General features: G+C 41.4%; 2 protein-coding genes and 1 long non-coding RNA gene across 3 annotated transcripts in view; all 3 read right to left on the reverse strand.

Annotated features, from left to right (window-relative positions):
- Positions 1-368: 368 nt before the first annotated feature.
- On the reverse strand, positions 369-7,921 carry myd88 (MYD88 innate immune signal transduction adaptor). The gene is made up of 5 exons (XM_042308631.1): positions 7,382-7,921; positions 6,949-7,071; positions 4,360-4,540; positions 3,187-3,278; positions 369-2,033 (listed from the first exon to the last, which is right to left on the reverse strand). Exons 1-5 carry the CDS (start codon positions 7,680-7,682, stop codon positions 1,879-1,881), a joined length of 852 nt encoding a protein of 283 aa, XP_042164565.1. The 5' UTR covers positions 7,683-7,921; the 3' UTR covers positions 369-1,878.
- LOC121841311 lies at positions 3,429-4,353 on the reverse strand. The gene is made up of 2 exons (XR_006080281.1): positions 3,945-4,353; positions 3,429-3,893 (listed from the first exon to the last, which is right to left on the reverse strand). It is a non-coding gene; the product is annotated as an uncharacterized LOC121841311 (long non-coding RNA).
- An 11,552-nt stretch (positions 7,922-19,473) lies between the features above and the next one.
- map3k22 (mitogen-activated protein kinase kinase kinase 22) overlaps positions 19,474-24,633 on the reverse strand; it is a 45,123-nt gene continuing 39,963 nt past the window's right edge. Inside the window, 2 exon segments of the mRNA XM_042308686.1 lie at positions 19,474-20,468; positions 20,678-20,855. Coding sequence (XP_042164620.1) covers positions 20,240-20,468; positions 20,678-20,855 — 407 coding nt within the window. The 3' untranslated portion in view covers positions 19,474-20,239.

The following is a 24,633-nucleotide window of genomic DNA, read 5'->3' on the forward strand; positions in this document are numbered from 1 at the left end:
GGCCCTCCTGTGATACTGCTGGACCAGGCCCTACTGTGGTACTGCTGGACCAGGCCCTACTGTGGTACTGCTGGACCAGGCCCTACTGTGGTACTGCTGGACCAGGCCCTACTGTGGTACTGCTGGACCAGGCCCTACTGTGATACTGCTGGACCAGGCCCTACTGTGGTACTGCTGGACCAGGCCCTCCTGTGATACTGCTGGACCAGGCCCTCCTGTGGTACTGCTGGACCAGGCCCTACTGTGGTACTGCTGGATCAGGCCCTCCTGTGGTACTGCTGGACCAGGCCCTCCTGTGATACTGCTGGACCAGGCCCTACTGAAAGTAATTGTCATGCTTATATAGGAAGTACGCTGGTAGACATTAGGAAGCTTAATAAAGATGTTTTTTAATAGAAAAACAGTGCAGATGAAATGAAGAAACACAAAATATACATCCAGTAGTTACCAGAGAAGGGCGCATGAGTAACCCACTACGAGTCCATTTGGAAATGGCCAGCTACATCACTGACAAAGTCCCTTATCGCTTTCTGTTCTTCTCCCATTTCTTTAATTTTTTTTAACAGTTTTGGTAGATTTTGGTATTGATGGATTTATACAGCTTTATAAAGTGTGGTGAATGTGCCAGGTGTCAGTCTCTCCGCTCTGTACTGAAACAGGGTGTCAAGACAGGAGGAAGACACAGGCTGATATCTCTCATCTGAGGAGACATGGCCGTCATGACAGGAGGAAGTCACATGCTGATATCTCTCATCTGAGGAGACAACATGGCCGCCATGACAGGAGGAAGTCACATGCTGATATCTCTCATCTGAGGAGACAACATGGCCGCCATGACAGGAGGAAGTCACATGCTGATATCTCTCATCTGAGGAGACCTGGCCGTCATGACAGGAGGAAGTCACATGCTGATATCTCTCATCTGAGGAGACAACATGGCCGCCATGACAGGAGGAAGTCACATGCTGATATCTCTCATCTGAGGAGACAACATGGCCGCCACGACAGGAGGAAGTCACATGCTGATATCTCTCATCTGAGGAGACAACATGGCCGCCACGACAGGAGGAAGTCACATGCTGATATCTCTCATCTGAGGAGACAACATGGCCGCCACGACAGGAGGAAGTCACATGTTGATATCTCTCATCTGAGGAGACAACATGGCCGCCATGACAGGAGGAAGTCACATGCTGATATCTCTCATCTGAGGAGACAACATGGCCGCCATGACAGGAGGAAGTCACATGCTGATATCTCTCATCTGAGGAGACAACATGGCCGCCATGACAGGAGGAAGGAGGATGTGGAAACTAAAGAGCCGGCCCATCAGATAAACAAACAGCTAAATAATTGTAAAATGTGTTGCCAACCATGCAGACATCTGATCTATACAATATTCTTAACAGGTGAAAAAATGGAATATAAAAAAAAACAGCATTTATTCATTCAGGTTGATATTTGGTCCATATGAGCGATGGGGCTCAGAATAAAATATCATATTAAAAACATATAAAACGTTTTCGATGGAATGAAATCTCATATTAAACCCAAATCAATATATCAGTAATGAGTGAAGGAGCCATCAGGCTCTCAGTGATGAGGACAAAAGGTGGAGAGTACCTCAGCAACTCCCTCTGTGGGTTCAGAAAATGCTACAATACACAAACTGTACAGTACACAAACTGAAATGAATCAATATAAAATATGAATCAATATAAAATATGAATCAATATAAAATATGTCAACTAAACTGTGGCGATCAACGGTCCCGAGTAAAGTAACAGTACCACCGAGCTGACATGTACTCTTCCTGTTCCCGCTGGAGAGGGGCAGGCCCCTTGTGCTGATTGGTTGCTGTAAGTCTGTACGATCCATTCAGGGCAGGGAGAGGGCCTTGGCCAGCCGGACCCAGAACCAGGACTGTGTACAGGGTCGTGTGTAGTCACACACCGTCAGGAACCTCAGGATACTGGGGAAAGGTTTTTTCATAGACCTATACTTCACAGGGATCAGTCGCTTGCTCCGGGCACCTGGGAAGGTTTAAGGGAGGAGATAGCTGCAGTTAATATGACACTACAACCTACCATGACATTAATATGACAACAACCTACCATGACATTAATATCACTACAACCTACCATGACATTAATATGACAACAACCTACCATGACATTAATATCACTACAACCTACCATGACATTAATATGACACTACAACCTACCATGACACTACAACCTACCATGACATTAATATGACACTACAACCTACCATGACATTAATATGACACTACAACCTACCATGACATTAATATGACACTACAACCTACCATGACATTAATATGACACTACAACCTACCATGACATTCATATGACACTACAACCTACCATGACATTCATATGACACTACAACCTACCATGACATTCATATGACACTACAACCTACCATGACATTCATATGACACTACAACCTACCATGACATTCATATGACACTACAACCTACCATGACATTAATATAACACTACAACCTACCATGACATTAATATAACTACAACCTACCATGACATTAATATGACACTACAACCTACCATGACATTAATATGACAACAACCTACCATGACATTAATATGACACTACAACCTATCATGACATTCATATGACACTACAACCTACCATGACATTCATATGACACTACAACCTACCATGACATTAATATGACAACAACCTACCATGACATTAATATGACACTACAACCTACCATGACATTCATATGACACTACAACCTACCATGACATTCATATGACACTACAACCTACCATGACATTAATATGACACTACAACCTACCATGACATTAATATGACACTACAACCTACCATGACATTAATATGAAGAAAAACAGGAAATGGAAAGAGGTCACAGACGCAGACCTGATCTACCACCAGATCTTAAAAGACCTACAGAGCAACAACATGTTGGGGTGGCAGCGTAGCCTAGTGGTTAGAGTGTTGGACTAGTAACCAAAAGGTAGTTCAAATCACCGCGCCGACAAAGTAAAATTCTGCCCTTGAACAGGCAGTTAACCCACTGTTCCCTAGTAGGCCGTCATTGAAAATAAGAATGTGTTCTTAACTGACTTGCCTAGTTAAATAAAGGTTTTAAAAAATGTTACTGAGTGATAGACTTACCAGGACAGAGACTGAGGGCAAACTTTGTCTGGAAGTCACAGGCATCACTGTCCAGGTACTCATCAGATATCACCACCACCATCCTTTTACACCTACAGATCAACAACATACAGTATTATCCAGCCATAACCACCTACAGATCAACAACATACAGTATTATCCAGCCATAACCACCTAGAGATCAACAACATACAGTATTATCCAGCCATAACCACCTAGAGATCACCAACATACAGTATTATCCAGCCATAACCACCTAGAGATCACCAACATACAGTATTATCCAGCCATAACCACCTAGAGATCACCAACATACAGTATTATCCAGCCATAACCACCTAGAGATCACCAACATACAGTATTATCCAGCCATAACCACCTAGAGATCACCAACATACAGTATTATCCAGCCATAACCACCTAGAGATCACCAACATACAGTATTATCCAGCCATAACCACCTAGAGATCACCAACATACAGTATTATCCAGCCATAACCACCTACAGATCACCAACATACAGTATTATCCAGCCATAACCACCTAGAGATCACCAACATACAGTATTATCCAGCCATAACCACCTAGAGATCACCAACATACAGTATTATCCAGCCATAACCACCTAGAGATCACCAACATACAGTATTATCCAGCCATAACCACCTAGAGATCACCAACATACAGTATTATCCAGCCATAACCACCTAGAGATCACTAGAGATCACCAACATACAGTATTATCCAGCCATAACCACCTAGAGATCACCAACATACAGTATTATCCAGCCATAACCACCTAGAGATCACCAACATACAGTATTATCCAGCCATAACCACCTAGAGATCACCAACATACAGTATTATCCAGCCATAACCACCTAGAGATCACCAACATACAGTATTATCCAGCCATAACCACCTAGAGATCACCAACATACAGTATTATCCAGCCATAACCACCTAGAGATCACCAACATACAGTATTATCCAGCCATAACCACCTCTCTCTTAGCTGTAACATGCTCTTGCAGAGCAAAACCCGTCTCTTGAGCTAATAAAATTCTGAAAACACGAGGATCAGCCATTAAACAGAAACAGAACACAGCCAATAAGTGGCCGTGGATCTTGAAGACGCCACTTTGGCGTTGCCTAAAGGAGGCCTGAACCTGCCTCTTCTCGATGAGTTCGCTGGTGATGGTCCAGACACATGATCCAGGCAGGACGTCCCGGTCAAACACACACAGCTTCAACTTGTGGTCCGTCTGCTCCAACTGCTGGATCATCTCATGGACAAAGTCAAAGTCACTCTGACAGTAGCAGATGAAGGCATCAAACAGCTCCGGTATACCCCCTGGAGAGAGAGGAGAGAGGAGAGGAGAGGAGAGAGAGGAGAGAGGAGAGAGAGGAGAGAGAGGAGAGAAGAGAGAGAGGAGACAGGAGAGAGAGAGGAGACAGGAGAGGAGACGGGAGAGAGAGAGAGCTCAACATCAGGAGAGAGAGTAGAGAGAGAGGAGAGAGAGAGGAGACAGGAGAGAGAGAGAGCTCAACATCAGGAGAGAGAGTAGAGAGAGGAGAGAGAGAGGAGACAGGAGAGAGAGGAGAGAGAGAGAGGAGAGAGAGGAGAGAGAGAGAGAGAGGAGAGAGAGAGGAGAGAGAGAGATGAGAGGAGAGAGAGGGAGAGAGAGAGAGGAGAGGAGAGGAGAGGAGAGGAGAGGAGAGAGAGAGAGAGAGGAGAGAGAGAGAGAGGAGAGGAGAGAGAGAGAGGAGAGGAGAGAGAGGAGAGAGAGAGAGAGAGGAGAGAGAGGAGAGGCGAGAGAGGAGAGAGAGAGAGGAGAGGCGAGAGAGAGGAGAGAGTACTCAACATCAGGAGACAGAGGAGAGAGAGGACTCAACATCAGGAGACAGAGGAGAGAGGACTCAACATCAGGAGAGAGAGGAGAGAGGACTCAACATCAGGAGAGAGAGGAGAGAGAAGACTCAACATCAGGAGACAGAGGAGAGAGAAGACTCAACATCAGGAGACAGAGGAGAGAGAGGACTCAACATCAGGAGACAGAGGAGAGAGAAGACTCAACATCAGGAGACAGAGGAGAGAGAGGACTCAACATCAGGAGACAGAGGAGAGAGAGGACTCAACATCAGGAGAGCGAGAGGAAAGAGGACTCAACATCAGGAGACAGAGGAGAGAGAAGACTCAACATCAGGAGACAGAGGAGAGAGAGGACTCAACATCAGGAGACAGAGGAGAGAGAGGACTCAACATCAGGAGACAGAGGAGAGAGAGGACTCAACATCAGGAGACAGAGGAGAGAGAGGACTCAACATCAGGAGACAGAGGAGAGAGAGGACTCAACATCAGGAGACAGAGGAGAGAGGACTCAACATCAGGAGACAGAGGAGAGAGAGGACTCAATAGGTAAAAAAACTGTCATAAATATTAACGTTGGTGCATGATGGCCAGAGACAAGCTGCCGCCATTGTATACAGAAGGCTGTTTGCATGTTCAGGGAAGAATATTCCATATGACTATAGTCTATCTACTTAGTAATGTTGTGATAAGCAGAGTTGATATAGTCACCATGCTACTGACCAGTGAATGTGATACTAGTGTTTTTATCATTTAGTTGTGTGGAGTGGCAGGTAGCCTAGAAGTAAAAGAGGAAGGCCAGCAACCAGAGGATTGCCAGTTCAAATCCCGGGTCTGACAGGAAAAGTCTGTCGGGCAGTGAGCTAGCAACCATAGGATTGATGGTATCAAATCAAAAATGCCATTGCCTGCCATCGTGCCATTGAGCAAGGCACTAAGTCTCCACACAACTACCGCTCCACGGGCACCCAGTGTGTCTCCAACCTCTGTACAGTATATCTGTCATTCAGACGGGGTTGGCATAAAGTGGAAGTCGATTTTGTTTGGACCTAGTGTACATTTGACAAATAAAGTAATCTCAACTACAGACCAATAGTGTGTAACACTAGTGTTTATGATTGGATAGTAATGTACTACAGACCAATAGTGTTTATGATTGGATAGTAATGTACTACAGACCAATAGTGTTTATGATTGGATAGTAATGTACTACAGACCAATAGTGTTTATGATTGGATAGTAATGTACTACAGACCAATAGTGTTTAGTATTAGATAGTAATGTACTACAGACCAATAGTGTTTAGTATTAGATAGTAATGTACTACAGACCAATAGTGTTTATGATTGGATAGTAATGTACTACAGACCAATAGTGTTTATGATTGGATAGTAATGTACTACAGACCAATAGTGTTTATGATTGGATAGTAATGTACTACAGACCAATAGTGTTTATGATTGGATAGTAATGTACTACAGACCAATAGTGTGTAACACTAGTGTTTATGATTGGATAGTAATGTACTACAGACCAATAGTGTTTTGTATTAGATAGTAATGTACTACAGACCAATAGTGTTTATGATTGGATAGTAATGTACTACAGACCAATAGTGTTTAGTATTAGATAGTAATGTACTACAGACCAATAGTGTTTAGTATTAGATAGTAATGTACTACAGACCAATAGTGTTTAGTATTAGATAGTAATGTACTACAGACCAATAGTGTTTATGATTGGATAGTAATGTACTACAGACCAATAGTGTTTATGATTGGATAGTAATGTACTACAGACCAATAGTGTTTATGATTGGATAGTAATGTACTACAGACCAATAGTGTTTATGATTGGATAGTAATATACTACAGACGTATTTATATTATTACCTTCTGGGTCATCCTCCAGGGTGATGCCTTGTCTCTCCGGGGTTCTGGGAACACAGCTGTCCACCTCAGGAACCTGGACTGGGGGCTCATTCTGTCTCTCTATGTACCTCCTACAGTCCTCCTCTGTACACACAGAGACACACCCAGACATACCCAGAAATACACACACAGAGACGTGCATACACCCAGACATACCCAGAAATACACACACAAGCACGAGCGCGCACACACACACGGGTCAAGTTACTCAGCAATTATTTCAATATTATGGCATCATAATTCATGACACTTCAACTAAAGGTTATTTTGTAATTAATGCATAACATGGCTGTAATACATTTCAGAACACACACACACACACATACAGGTTTCAGTCATCCTTTATAGATGATTACATGTCATATTATTTAGGAATAAAAAGCCGTTGGTTTACCAATGAGAACTCGGAGATCCTCCACAACGTCCTTTCTGTCCACGTTATCCAGAATTGAAACTAACTTTCCAACTTTGGCTCCGGGACAACGTGCTTGCCAGTCCTCTAGAATCTTCCGTGTTGGGTCCTGGCAATCCTCGTAATTCTTGATCTCTAAATAAGAGAAACCCATGTTTTCTGCGACAGACATCCAGTCTGATGCCACAGTGTTTCTCGGATTTAAAAACAGTCCCAATCTTTTTCTCACGTTGATATTCAGCGCTCTCAGTGGAATATTCCACAGGTCTAAACTAGCTGACATATTCAAGGAAGTTGTCGTTTCTGGTTCTTATGAATGCGTAAATTTATACAAACCGAAACCGCTCCTTATACGAGTCAAATTAAGACATTTGATTTGTCATTTAATCCGAAAGAAACAGATGTGTCCAAACTAGAAGAATTGTTCCGTTTCTGAGGGCTTCGGTGGTTGTGAAAGTTATTGATTGCATGTACTAGAAATGACTGAGGCTTTTGTAGAGGCCTGACCAGGGGGATGGACCAGGGGAGGGGCTGGCTGGCCCGGTGCCCCGGTTGAGTGGAGATTTCACTTATGGACCAATGGAATGTTCTAAAATCAACTAAATCTGATCCTGGGGTACCGGGCCACGCAAAACGAACTTCCCATTGACAGAGAATGAGGAAACGCTTTATCAATACCTGCTTGCGTCACACACGGAAGAGACATGGTTTATTTACCCAGATTAGAAAAATATATTTTTCCCTGAATTATGGAAATATTGTTGTGTATGATATAGTTATACACAAGTTATACAATATAATTAATGGGGGCTGGTGATATATATAAATGGCATCTGTCAGTGTCTGGACATTTCAGCACAGGTAATGTGCTCGCACCACAGCCCCTGTTACAGCTATTCCCCCTTCCCTCAGTCGCTACATTGGTGGCAGCAGTGGGATAATCCCCTCTGGTCTTTATTAGAAGTGTTCCCTGTTGCATTTAGTCTGAGCATGGGGAGTTTAAACTGTATTTCAGTAGAAAGGTTTCGCTTCCCCATTCTGATAAACAGCCCTGAAATACAGAGCTGGCAGTGGGCCAGCTGTTATCCTTCACTTCCTTCCTCCCTGATAGGAAACAGCAAGACACCTTAGAACATGTTACTTATGAACCATGTTAATGATATGGCTGCTTTTGTAGAGAGTGAACACCAAATACAGCTACTACCTCGATTGGTTTTGCAGTTCTTCTTGACATATCAGACATGACAAAACACCAAATACAAAATAGTCTTGTGAGTATCTTGGTGTGAAGGCTGATCATTCAGACATGTCTATATTACCACATGATACATTCATCAGTATGTGGTCAACAGATTCAGCGGTATATGGTCAACACATTCAGCAGTATATGGTCAACACATTCAGCAGTATATGGTCAACACATTCAGCGGTATATGGTCAACACATTCAGCGGTATATGGTCAACACATTCAGCAGTATATGGTCAACACATTCAGCGGTATATGGTCAACACATTCAGCAGTATATGGTCAACACATTCAGCGGTATATGGTCAACACATTCAGCAGTATATGGTCAACACATTCAGCGGTATATGGTCAACACATTCAGCAGTATATGGTCAACACATTCAGCGGTATATGGTCAACACATTCAGCAGTATGTGGTCAACACATTCAGAGCAACACATTCAGGTATATGGTCAACACATTCAGCAGTATATGGTCAACACATTCAGCGGTATATGGTCAACACATTCAGCAGTATATGGTCAACACATTCAGCAGGTATATGGTCAACACATTCAGCAGTATATGGTCAACACATTCAGCAGTATATGGTCAACACATTCAGCAGTATATGGTCAACACATTCAGCAGTATATGGTCAACACATTCAGCGGTATATGGTCAACACATTCAGCAGTATATGGTCAACACATTCAGCAGTATATGGTCAACACATTCAGCAGTATATGGTCAACACATTCAGCAGTATATGGTCATATGGTCAACACATTCAGCAGTATATGGTCAACACATTCAGCAGTATATGGTCAACACATTCAGCAGTATATGGTCAACACATTCAGCAGTATATGGTCAACACATTCAGCAGTATATGGTCAACACATTCAGCAGTATATGGTCAACACATTCAGCAGTATATGGTCAACACATTCAGCAGTATATGGTATATGGTCAACACATTCATCAGTATATGGTCAACACATTGAGCAGTATATGGTCAACACATTCAGCAGTATATGGTCAACACATTCAGCGGTATATGGTCAACACATTCAGCAGTATGTGGTCAACACATTCAGCAGTATATGGTCAACACATTCAGCAGTATATGGTCAACACATTCAGCAGTATATGGTCAACACATTCAGCAGTAGCAACACATTCAGGTATATGGTCAACACATTCAGCAGTATATGGTCAACACATTCAGCAGTATATGGTCAACACATTCAGCAGTATATGGTCAACACATTCAGCAGTATATGGTATATGGTCAACACATTCAGCAGTACATTCAGGTCAACACATTCAGCAGTATATGGTCAACACATTCAGCAGTATATGCAACACATTCAGCAGTATATGGTCAACATTCAGCAGTATATGGTCAACACATTCAGCAGTATATGGTCAACACATTCAGCAGTATATGGTCAACACATTCAGCAGTATATGGTCAACACATTCAGCAGTATATGGTCAACACATTCAGCAGTATATGGTCAACACATTCAGCAGTATATGGTCAACACATTCAGCAGTATATGGTCAACACATTCAGCAGTATATGGTCAACACATTCAGCAGTATATGGTCAACACATTCAGCAGTATATGGTCAACACATTCAGCAGTATATGGTCAACACATTCAGCAGTACATGGTCAACACATTCAGCAGTATATGGTCAACACATTCAGCAGTATATGGTCATGGTATATGGTCAACACATTCAGCAGTATATGGTCAACACATTCAGCAGTATATGGTCAACACATTCAGCATATATGGTCAACACATTCAGCAGTATATGGTCAACACATTCAGCAGTATATGGTCAACACATTCAGCAGTATATGGTCAACACATTCAGCAGTACATGGTCAACACATTCAGCAGTATATGGTCAACACATTCAGCAGTATATGGTCAACACATTCAGCAGTATATGGTCAACACATTCAGCAGTATATGGTCAACACATTCAGCAGTATATGGTCAACACATTCAGCAGGTATATATATGGTCAACACATTCAGCAGTATATGGTCAACACATTCAGTAGTATATGGTCAACACATTCAGCAGTACATGGTCAACACATTCAGCAGTATATGGTCAACACATTCAGCAGTATATGGTCAACACATTCAGCAGTATATGGTCAACACATTCAGCAGTATATGGTCAACACATTCAGCAGTATATGGTCAACACATTCAGCGGTATATGGTCAACACATTCAGCAGTATATGGTCAACACATTCAGTAGTATATGGTCAACACATTCAGCGGTATATGGTCAACACATTCAGCAGTATATGGTCAACACATTCAGCAGTACCTTCTCAAAACCAAAATGAACATGTAGAAACAAAAAGCAAGCCAATAAATAACCAGTTATCTAAAAGGCAATGCATTTTGGGAAGTTGACCCTCATACAAGGCCTTAGTGTTTCCAGTTGCCCCTTCTAGTATCAACTCAACTCTCTAACAGGCTGATCACACCACACGCGAGCATTGCAAAATAAATGTAGAAATCTATATTATTGTCACGGCAGATTTCCTCCTCTTCCTCTGAAGAGGTGAAACAAGGATCGGACCAATATGCAGCGTGGTAGGTGTTCATGGTTTTTATTAAGAAATACAACAATAATAAAGTGAACTGGCAACGAAACAGTCCCGTGTGGCACAAACACTGACAAAGGAAACAATCACCCACCAAAGTACCCACAGAACATGGCTACCTAAATATGGTTCCCAATCAGAGACAACGATAAACACCTGCCTCTGATTGAGAACCAATCCAGGCAACCATAGACTTACATAAACACCTAGAATTAACACAACCCCATAAATCTACAAAAAACCCTAGTCAGTACAAACACCGTAGATGAGACAAAAACCATACATCACCCATGTCACACCCTGGCCTAACCAAAAGAATAAAGAAAACAAAGATAACTAAGGCCAGGGCTGCGCCATTTCCGGACGTTATCTTTCCCATTATAACATTATCTTTACCATTATAACGTTATCTTTCCCATTATAACGTTATCTTTCCCATCATAACGTTATCTTTCCCGTTATAACGTTATCTTTCCCATTATAACGTTATCTTTACCATCATAACGTTATCTTTCCCATTATAACGTTATCTTTCCCGTTATAATGTTATCTTTCCCGTCATAACATTATCTTTACCATCGTAACATTATCTTTCCCGTTATAACGTTATCTTTACCATCATAACGTTATCTTTCCCGTTATAACGTTATCTTTCCCGTCATAACGTTATCTTTCCCATTTCCCGTGATGATATAATTTCCGTCAAAATGAGATCATGGGTGATTTCCTTATAACCAGTTATTTAATTATTTAGTAATAACATGATTTTATCAACACCCTGTCATGACGTTGCCCTCTTTGGGTACAGCAAGCCCCATACCCCTCTCCCTGCTTCCTACAACTAGGCTGCTGTGGTCAGAGAGGTCGGAAATTCCGGGAGGAGATGATCTCCTCATTGCCACAGTATAGAGACAGAATGAATTTTCATAGAGAACAAAGGAATTTCTTCCACCTCACAGAACTTGAGGTCCGAACAACATTTATGTTCCGGAGAAGGTATAAAAGATTGGTGAAGAATCCAGCTACGAACTGGTCCGGTTGGTACAATTGGTGAAACTCATGAGAGACAATACAGCCACATTACCATAACGCTGTTTATATAATAGCCTCAGATATGAGGTTTACATCTAATTGCTGTATAAGATGAATGAGTGAGGATGATACTGTTTATAACATTTTGTAATGTGATTTTGGACAGGCCCTTTTCTACAACTCCCGATTAAATCCCCAACTATGAGAAGTTCTCAACAGACCATGTTTCTCTCAATCATGAGAGGACAAAGGTTGCAGACCAGCTTACTTCGATAACAAGAGGGCCAAGGTTTGAGTAGATGGCTGAATCTTTTAACCATACCACATGGTTAAACTCTTAGACTATCGATACAGACAGAATAAGAACAAGTCTTTGATATTAATTACTAGTCTGCAGCTAGGAATTCGGTATCATTGAACGCGAAAACCGACAACCGCAGACATCTATCCATCACGACATTAATGAATGTCACTCTGAACTATCCATTCTAACCACGGCAGATAGGACAGACACTCCAGAAGAAACAAACTTGATTGCAATTGTTCCCGAATGAGTGAGCTTTCATGTGCAAAGGATTATTATTTCAACACAATTAGCATTGTGTTGTCTTATCTCAGTCGACCCCCACTTCCCTTTTGTACACCAAGCCGCGATACCGGTTTATCCCACTAGGGAAACGCCGTTATCATTTCCTTGTAACTATCAACTGTTTGTTTATGCATTTCTGTGTATTACTTAGTTAGTAAATAAATTATTTAAGACAATTGATGTATGGATGACTCATAGTGAAGACCAGTTCGTGCAGATAACCAACAATTTACGACGTTTGGAATGAGACTAACGTGAGGTAAAGTAAATAAGTCATTGATTCAAAGACTAATTGATCAGATATAAAATATCTGAAAAGTTATATTAGGAAAATTATAACTTTGTAATCTGAATATTTTCCTTGGTGCCCCGACTTCCTAGTTAATTACAGTTACATGATTAATCAGTTTAATCTCGTAATACTAATTACAGAGAATCTTTGATGAAAAATAAGTCTTCTTTTAATGATAGTAAAGACACAACACCACCATAGTCAAGAAACAAAGGCTATTAGAGGTTTAAAATAGTGAAAAACACCAATTATTTTATAAAAATGTAGAATGGAGTCAAGTGACAAAGCAAAATGGTAAATGTGTAAAAAAAAACAAGCAACAAAGTAAGACAGAGACATCTTGGTTTTAGACATTTGATGTATTAACTTATATGTAAAATGTACAAAGGATCAATAACAGGACACGTTTAATTCCAGGCTTCTTCAACAAGGGAATTCATTCTAAAGAAGCCCCAATCAAAAGCCTGCAGACATACAGTACAGTCCACATATACAGTACAGTCCACATATATAGTACAGACATACAGTACAGTCCACATATATAGTACAGACATACAGTACAGTCCACATATATAGTACAGACATACAGTAGTCCACATACAGTACAGACATACAGTACAGACATACAGTACAGTCCATATATATATATATATATATATATATACACTGCTCAAAAAAATAAAGGGAACACTTAAACAACACAATGTAACTCCAAGTCAATCACACTTCTGTGAAATAAAACTGTCCACTTAGGAAGCAACACTGATTGACAATACATTTCACATGCTGTTGTGCAAATGGAATAGACAACAGGTGGAAATTATAGGCAATTAGCAAGACACCCCCAATAAAGGAGTGGTTCTGCAGGTGGTGACCACAGACCACTTCTCAGTTCCTATGCTTCCTGGCTGATGTTTTGGTCACTTTTGAATGCTGGCGGTGCTTTCACTCTAGTGGTAGCATGAGACGGAGTCTACAACCCACACAAGTGGCTCAGGTAGTGCAGCTCATCCAGGATGGAACATCAATGCGAGATGTGGCAAGAAGGTTTGCTGTGTCTGTCAGCGTAATGTCCAGAGCATGGAGGCGCTATCAGGAGACAGGCCAGTACATCAGGAGACGTGGAGGAGGCCGTAGGAGGGCAACAACCCAGCAGCAGGACCGCTACCTCCGCCTTTGTGCAAGGAGGAGCAGGAGGAGCACTGCCAGAGCCCTGCAAAATGACCTCCAGCAGGCCACAAATGTGCATGTGTCTGCTCAAACGGTCAGAAACAGACTCCATGAGGGTGGTATGAGGGCCCGACGTCCACAGGTGGGGGTTGTGCTTACTGCCAAACACCGTGCAGGACGTTTGGCATTTGCCAGAGAACATCAAGATTGGCAAATTCGCCACTGGCGCCCTGTGCTCTTCACAGATGAAAGCAGGTTCACACTGAGCACGTGACAGTCTGGAGACGCCGTGGAGAACGTTCTGCTGCCTGCAACATCCTCCAGCATGACCGGTTTGGCGGTGGGTCAGTCATGGTGTGGGGGTGGCATTTCTTTGGGTGGCCGCACAGCCCTCCATGTGCTCGCCAGAGGTAGCCTGACTGCCATTAGGTACCGAGATGAGATCCTCAGACCCCTTGTGAGACCATATGCTGGTGCGGTTGGCCCTGGGTTCCTCCTAATGCAAGACAATGCTAGACCTCATGTGGCTGGAGTGTGTCAGCAGTTCCTGCAAGAGGAAGGCATTGATGCTATGGACTGGCCCGCCCGTTCCCCAGACCTGAATCCAATTGAGCACATCTGGTACATCATGTCTCGCTCCATTCACAGACTGTCCAGGACTTGGCGGATGCTTTAGTCCAGGTCTGGGAGGAGATCCCTCAGGAGACCATCCGCCACCTCATCAAGAGCATGCCCAGGCGTTGTAGGGAGGTCATACAGGCACGTGGAGGCCGTACACACTACTGAGCCTCATTTTGACTTGTTTTAAGGACATTACATCAAAGTTGGATCAGCCTGTAGTGTGGTTTTCCCCTTTAATTTTGAGTGTGACTCCAAATCCAGACCTCCATGGGTTGATAAATTTGATTTCCATTGATCATTTTTGTGTGATTTTGTTGTCAGCACATTCAACTATGTAAAGAAAAAAAGTATTTAATAAGAATATTTCATTCATTTAGATCTAGGATGTGTTATTTTAGTGTTCCCTTTATTTTTTTGAGCAGTGTATATAGTACAGAAACATAGTACAGTCCATACATACTGCTCCTTGTCATGAGCCACTGTCTGGATCAGACCATCTCTATAGCATGGGAATCTAACAGGTATAAGGAAATGTCATTTCATATAAAAGTGCTATAAAATATGTATTTACAGTACAATCATTTCTTTATTACAGGAGAACGCCAGCAAAGCCAATAATGTGCTCTGTGTACAACACAGCATCTAGTATTGTGCCGTCTGTCTCTCTACAACACAGCATCTAGACTCTGGCATTGTGCCGTCTGTCTCTCTACAACACAGCATCTAGACTCTGGCATTGGGCAGCACAGGCCTACATTACATTAGAATGCACATTCACCACCTATTTAAATGTGTTCCACCATCAGGTCGTTTATTAAATGTGTTCCACAGTCAGGTCGTTTATTAAATGTGTTCCACAGTCAGGTCGTTTATTAAATGTGTTCCACCATCAGGTCGTTTATTACATGTGTTCCACAGTCAGGTAAAGTGATTGTTTCCTGAACTAAGAGCAGTGTGAGACAAGGCAGTGGCATGGTGAATACTGTTGATCCATCAGTTTGCTCATAACTTAGTAAGAAGGAGATGGAGAAGGAGATGCTGCCTGATATAGCCTGTTATGGAGATGCTGCCTGATATAGCCTGTTATGGTGATGCTGCCTGATATAGCCTGTTATGGTGATGCTGCCTGATATAGCCTGTTATGGTGATGCTGCCTGATATAGCCTGTTATGGAGATGCTGCCTGATATAGCCTGTTATGGAGATGCTGCCTGATATAGCCTGTTATGGTGATGCTGCCTGATATAGACCATAGCTGGCTGCTCCTTCTGTCCCCGTTTCCGATCCAGCCCTTTAGCTGTGTTGTACTACTACTATATACACTACTATATATATACACACTAAAGCCATGTCAAGTCCTTCTCAGCCCAAGATAAAACAGAATGAACCACCTGCCGCAGTCTAGTGAGCGAACCACCCGCCACAGTCTAGTGAGCGAACCACCCGCCACAGTCTAGTGAGCGAACCACCCGCCACAGTCTAGTGAGCGAACCACCCGCCACAGTCTAGTGAGCGTGAACCACCCGCCACAGTCTACACCCGTCTAGTGAGCGAACCACCCGCCACAGTCTAGTGAGCGAACCACCCGCCACAGTCTAGTGAGCGAACCACCCGCCACAGTCTAGTGAGCGAACCACCCGCCACAGTCTAGTGAGCCACCCGCCAGTCTAGTGAACCACCCGCCACAGTCTAGTGAGCGAACCACCCGCCACAGTCTAGTGAGCGAACCACCCGCCACAGTCTAGTGAATCATGCAATTCAAGGCAATATGGTGACAGTATTGAATGTTTGGTTTGATATGATGCAACGCCTGGACCTGTGAGATGTTGCTGCTCAATCAGACCAGCTATTAAAACATTCAGAAGTCTTTACATCACATTCCCATTAGGTCCCTTGCGGTAGCAAGTCTAGCACAGTAGCCTAGAGTTTGCACCAAGCTGCCAGTCAACATCTGAGGACAACCTACAGCAGGGCCGTGTCCAGACCTTCCAGGGGGAAGGTGCTCGAAATGAAAAAAGTACACCAACTTGGGGGCAAGTGGGTTCAGAACAACAACTGTATATAAAAATAATGATTATGCCACCACCCAAAAGGGCACTTGGCGAGTGGGAGTGCAAAGGGGTATGTCCTTGGTACAGGGAGACTTCCATCTACAGCAGAGGGGTAGAGGTCCTCGGTACAGGGAGACTTCCATCTACAGCAGAGGGGTAGAGGTCCTCGGTACAGGGAGACTTCCATCTACAGCAGAGGGGTAGAGGTCCTCGGTACAGGGAGACTTCCATCTACAGCAGAGGGGTAGAGGTCCTCGGTACAGGGAGACTTCCATCTACAGCAGAGGGGTAGAGGTCCTCGGTACAGGGAGACTTCCATCTACAGCAGAGGGGTAGAGGTCCTCGGTACAGGGAGACTTCCATCTACAGCAGAGGGGTAGGTCCTGGAGTGATAAAATGGCTGAGAAATCCACGTTCTATTTGTGCTAATGTAAAGGACGTCATGCTGCTTGCTTAGCGAGTACCTCCTCGTCCCGATTTGGCCCATACCTGGACTGAACTCGGGACCTCTGCCTTGCTAGCACGCGTGACCGACTGCACTCCTGAAGCATCTTACCAGTCGGCGCCATGTGAAAAGCTAGCTAATCACTGGCGCAAGTGGGGACAATTCAGGCTGAAGAGTAAGTATCACACATCCACTCGGGTTACACTTACTTTCCATGCATTGTCATTCAAAACAACAGAGTACAGTTGAAGTCGGAAGTTTACATACACTTAGGTTGGAGTCATTAAAACTCGTTTTTCAACCACTTCACAAATGTCTTGTTAACAAACTATAGTTTTGGCAAGTCGTTTAGGACATCTACTTTGTACATGACACAAGTCATTTTTCCAACAATTGTTTACAGACAGATTATTTCACTTATAAATCACTGTATCACAATTACAGTGGGTCAGAAGTTTACATACACTAAGTTGACTGTGCCTTTAAACAGCTTGGAAAATTCCAGAAAATTATGTCATGGCTTTAGAAGCTTCTGATAGGCTAATTGACATCATTTGAGTCAATTGGAGGAGTACCTGTGGATGTATTTCAAGGCCTACTTTCAAACTCAGTGCTTCTTTGCTTTGCAAGTCTGGTTCATCCTAGGGAGCAATTTCCAAACGCCTGAAGGTACCAAGTTCATCTGTACAAACAATAGTACGCAAGTATAAACACCATGGGACCACGCAGCCATTATACCGATCAGGAAGGAGACCAATTCTGTCTCCTAGAGATGAACGTACTTTGGTGCAAAAAGTGCAAATCAATCACAGAACAGCAAAGGACATTGTGAAGATGCTGGAGGAAACAGGTACAAAAGTATCTATATCCACAGTAAAATGAGTCCTATATCGACATAACCTGAAAGGCCGCTCCGCAAGTAAGAACCCACTGCTCCAAAACCGTCATAAAAAAGCCAGACTACGGTTTGTAGACAAAGACTGTACTTTTTGGAGAAATGTCCTCTGGTCTGATGAAACAAAAATAGAACTGTTTGGCCATAATGACCATTGTTATGTTTGGAGGAAAAAGGGGGATGCTTGCAAGCCGAAGAACACCATCCCAACCGTGAAGCACGGGGGTGGCAGCATCATGTTGTGGGGGTGCTTTGCTGCAGGAGGGACTGGTGCACTTCACAAAATAGATTGCATCATAAGGGAGGAAAAATAGGTGGATATATTGAAGCAACATCTCAAGACATCAGTCAGGAAGTTAAAGCTTGGTTGCAAATGGGTCTTCCAAATGGACAATGACCCCAAGCATACTTCCAAAGTTGTGGAAAAATGTCTCATGGACAACAAAGTCAAGGTATTGTAGTGGCCATCACAAAGCCCTGACCTCAATCCTATAGAAAATTTGTGGGCAGAACCTACAAACCTGACGCAGTCACACCATCTCTCTCAGGAGGAATGGGACAGAATTCACCCAATTTATTGTGGGAAGCTTGTGGAAGGCTACCCAAAACATTTGACCCAAGTGAAACAATTTAAAGGCAATCCTACCAAATACTAATTGACTGTATGTAAACTTCTGACCCACTGGGAATGTGATGAAAGAAATAAAAGCTGAAATAAATAATTATCTCTACTATTATTCTGACATTTCACATTCTTATAATAAAGTGGTGGTCCTAACTGACCTAAGACAGGGAATTTTTACTGGGATGTAATGTCAGGAATTGTGAAAAACTGAGTTTAAATGTATTTGGCTAAGGTGTATGTAAACTACAGACTTCAACTGTACATGGAGTTGAAAGTTATCACAAAACATGTTCTGGATTTCAGGCTGAGGACTGATTCACTGGCTAAGAAATCCATGTTCTAGATGGGAGAGTTATTTTTGTTTCCAACTCTGGGAAGAACAAGGAGTATTACTGAACTCTCTTCGGACAGTTCTGTGCTGGTGAACAATACACTGGGATAGAAGAAACATGGCACATACGTGGATTTAAACAGGCTGGTCAGCGTAGGAGAACTGCTTGCTTATACACAGCGAGTAACCATTCACAACAATACAAATGTTTGGTATTTTTCTCCAAACAGTGGAATAAAAAAAAACATTCTCATTATGAAATTATAAAAATGTCAAATATATTTACAGCATCTATTTTTTCCTGTTGATTATCCTGCAATGGGGCACCTACTGAATACATGCTATAAAATGTGCAACTGTCTCTTTCCGAATTAGAAAGAGTGTTGTAGAAACAGGGTCATTCTGTAAATGTACATAAATGCTATTTTACAACTCGTCATTGTAAGGCGTTTGGCAATTCAGACAAAACTAAATGTACATATCTCAGGTCAAAGTATAGACATCAACTGTTAAGGTAACTGCAAGTGTTCATCTAGGATGTATTACAAAAATGGTTCATAATCCCCTTTGAAGCAGAATATTACTCAAAGACAACAGGGACACTAGATGACTAACTTACAGTCCTGACAGATGGGATGTATTTTCAGAGTTTGCTCTTAACCTAACAGAATATAGAAGGTGACCACTGATCACAAGACAGACAAAATATAGGAGCGATTAGGGCTCAGGTTATGATCAGGTCTGGGGTCAGTTAGCTGGTGAAGGAGAGAGACTGGGGCTCAGGTTATGATCAGGTCTGGCATCATGGTGCTGGGCCCTGGAGTGGAGTGGTGCTGGGCCCTGGAAGCCTGGAGGACTGGAGCTGTGGAGAGGCCTGGGAGGCAGGGTGGCCCTGGGGGTGTTAGAGGTCAGGGTCAGAACCCCCCTTGGACGAAGGGGTGTGAGAGGAGGTTCTCGGCCGTGGGACGCCACTTCTCCTCTATGAACACCTGGCGCACAAAGTCCCGGGCGGCCTCGGAAACACCCTCAGGGAGGAAGGGCTTGGTGGGCTGCGTGGCTATCTTAAAGATAGCTGCCATGGCCTCGTATTCCGCCCAGGGAGGCTTCTGGGTAAGCATCTCCACCACTGTGCACGCCACAGACCTGACAGACAAAACACTTTATGGAGACAGAACCACTTCATCTAGTACATCAGGAGACAAACATGAGAAATAAATCACCTTTAACATTAGTGTATATTCTTAAACAAGGCAAGAAAATCAGGAATTTGTTTCACAATTTGATATCGCAAAACGTGTGAATGGCACTAAAAAAAGAGCCATCTGACTGCATTATGAGTCTATGCTTTTTACCAGACATCAGCTTTGCGTCCGTATCCTTCTCCGTTGATGACTTCTGGGCTCATCCAGTAAGGTGTGCCGGTGACGGATTTGATGCCAGTTCCTGACATACAGATGGTCTGGATGCGTTTACTGGCCCCAAAGTCCCCCAGCTTTATGTTGCCAGTGGAGTCTCTCAGGATGTTGGCACCTAGAGGACAACAGAGAGTATGAAGAAAAATACTACCACTATAGAATACAACTATAATACTACCACTATATAATGTAATACTACTACTACTATAATACGACCACTATATAATATATATATATTATAACACTATTATAATACTACCACTATATAATGTAATACTACTACTATATAATACTACCACTATATAATGTAACACTACTACTATAATACTACCACTATATAATATAATACTACCACTATATAATATAATGATACTATAATACTACCACTATATAATACTACTACTTTATAATACAACTATAATACTACCACTATATATTATAACACTATTATAATACCACCACTATATAATACTACTATAATACTACCACTATACAATATAATGATACTATAATACTACCACTATATAATACTACTACTTTATAATACAACTATAATACTACCACTCTATAATACTACCACTATATAATATAATGCTACCACTATAATACCACTATATAATATAATGATACTATAATACTAGCACTATATAATATAATACTACCACTATACTACCACTATATAATATAATGATACTATAATACTAGCACTATATAATATAATACTATGATACTACCACTATATAATACTACTATGATACTACCACTATATAATACTACTATGATACTACCACTATATAATACTACTATGATACTACCACTATATAATACTACTATGATACTACCACTATATAATACTACTATGATACTACCACTATATAATACTACTATAATACTCCCACTATATAGTATACTACTACTATAATACTACCACATAATATACTACTGCTATAATACTAGCACTATATAATATAATACTACTATATAATACTACTATAATACTAGCACTATATGATATAATACTACTATACAATAGTACTATAATACTACCCCTATAATACTACCACTAAATAATATTATACTACTACTATATAATACCACTAATGCTACCACTATATAATACTACTAATATACTCCCACTATATAGTATACTACTACTATAATACTACCACCACATAATATACTACTGCTATAATACTAGCACTATATAATATAATACTACTACTATAATACTACCACTATATATAATACTACTATATAATAGTAATATAATACTACCCCTATAATACTACTACTATATAATACCACTATAATGCTACTACTATATAATACCACTATAATGCTACCACTATATAATACTACTAATATATAATACTACCCCTATATAATACCACTACTATATAATACTTTAATACTACCACTATATAATATAATACTACTATAATACTACCCCTATATAATACTACTATAATACAACCACTATATAATGTAATACTACTACTATATAATACTACTATAATACTACCACTATATATTACTACTATAAATACAACCAATACATAATATACTACTGCTACTATATAATACTACTATAATACAACCACTATATAATGTAATACTACTACTATATAATACTACTATAATACTACCACTATATAATATATTACTACTATAATACCACCACTACATAATATACTGCTGCTACTATATAATACTACTATAATACTGCCACAATATAATATACCACTATAATACTACCACTATATAATACAATACTACTACTATATAACACTACTATAATATTACCACTATATAATATAATACTACTATAATACTACCCCTATATAATACTACTATAATACAACCACTATATAATGTAATACTACTACTATATAATACTACTATAATACTACCACTATATAATATATTACTACTATAAATACAACCAATACATAATATACTACTGCTACTATATAATACTACTATAATACAACCACTATATAATGTAATACTACTACTATATAATACTACTATAATACTACCACTATATAATATATTACTACTATAATACCACCACTACATAATATACTGCTGCTACTATATAATACTACTATAATACTGCCACAATATAATATACCACTATAATACTACCACTATATAATACAATACTACTACTATATAACACTACTATAATATTACCACTATAGAATACAATACTACTACTATATAATACTACTATAATACTACCACTATATGATATAATACCACTACTGTATAATACTACTATAATACTACCACCATATAATACTACTACTATATAATACTGCTATACTACTCTCACACCATAATATAATACTACTATAATACTACCACTATATAATATAATACTACTATAATACTACCACTAGTCTCTTCACACATGGACCATAATATTTCCACTCATACTTTTTCACACAAATTAGAGAAAGTAGCTACAAAAAAAGTGATCTGCCATTGACATTGGCACAGAAAGACACACAGACAGACACACAGACAGACACACAGACAGACACACAGACAGACAGAGACAAAGGGACCTATCACAGGCTTAGAGGTCCTTCCCGAGGCCTCCCTTTTGCTCATCTCTCAAAACAAATCAAACTTTGTCACATGCGCCGAATACAATAGATGTAGACCTTACCGTGAAATGCTTACTTACAACCAACAATGCAGTTCAAGAAAGATAAAATATTTACCAAATAAACTAAAGTAAAAAATAAAGAGTAACCCAATAAAATAACAATAACGAGACTATATACAGGGGTTACTGGTACCGATTCAATGTGCGGGATTCAGGTTAGTCGAGGTAATTTGGACATGTAGGTAGTGACTATGCATAGATAATAAACAGAGAGTAGCAGCAGTGTACAAAACAAATGGAGGAGGGGGGGTCAATGTAAATAGTCCGGTGGTCAGTTGATTAGTTGTTCAGCAGTCTTATGGTTTGGGGGTAAAAGCTGTTGAGGAGCCTTTTGGTCCTAGACTTGGTGCTCCGGTACCACTTTCCGTGCGGTAGCAAAGAGAACAGTCTATGACTTGGGTGTGGAGTCTTTGACCATTTTTAGGGCCTTCCTCTGACACCACCTGGTATAGAGGTCCTGGATGGCAGGAAGCTTGGCCCCAGTGATGTACTGGGCTGTACACACTACCTTCTGTAGTGCCTTACGGTTGGATGATGAGCAGTTGCCATACCAGGCAGTGATGCAACCAGTCAGGATGCTCTCGATGGTGCAGCTGTATAACTTTGAGGATCTGAGGACCCATGCCAAATCTTTTCAGTCTCCTGAGGGGGAATAGGCTTTGTCGTGTCCTCTTCACAACTGTCTTGGTGTGTTTGGACCATGTTAGTTCGTTGGTGATGTGGACATTCACTCTCGAACCCGTACACTACAGCCCCGTCGATTGGAATGGGGCAGTGTTCGGTCCTCCTAGTCCTGTAGTCCACAATCATCTCCTTAGTCTTGATCACGTTGAGGGAGAGGTTGTCCTGGCACCACACGGCCAGGTCTCTGACATCTTTCCTATAGGCTGTCTCATCGTTGTCGGTGATCAGGCCTACCACAGTTGTGTCATCAGCAAATTAAATTATGGTGTTGGAGTCGTGCCTGGCCGTCATTCTTACTCGCACCTCCAGTCCCATACCTCTTTACCTCCACCTACAGTCACATACCTCTTTACCTCTCTACCTCCACCTACAGTCCCATACCTCCACCTACAGTTGTGTCATCCACCTAGTCAAACCACTTAACCTATCCCATATGGTGTACCTCCACCTACAGTCCCATACCTGGCCTACAGTCATTCTTACCTACAGTCACCTCCAGTCCCATACCTCTTTACCTCCACCTACAGTCCCA

The sequence above is a fragment of the Oncorhynchus tshawytscha genome, linkage group LG29 (genome assembly GCF_018296145.1).
Source record: "Oncorhynchus tshawytscha isolate Ot180627B linkage group LG29, Otsh_v2.0, whole genome shotgun sequence".
Lineage (NCBI taxonomy): Eukaryota > Metazoa > Chordata > Actinopteri > Salmoniformes > Salmonidae > Oncorhynchus > Oncorhynchus tshawytscha.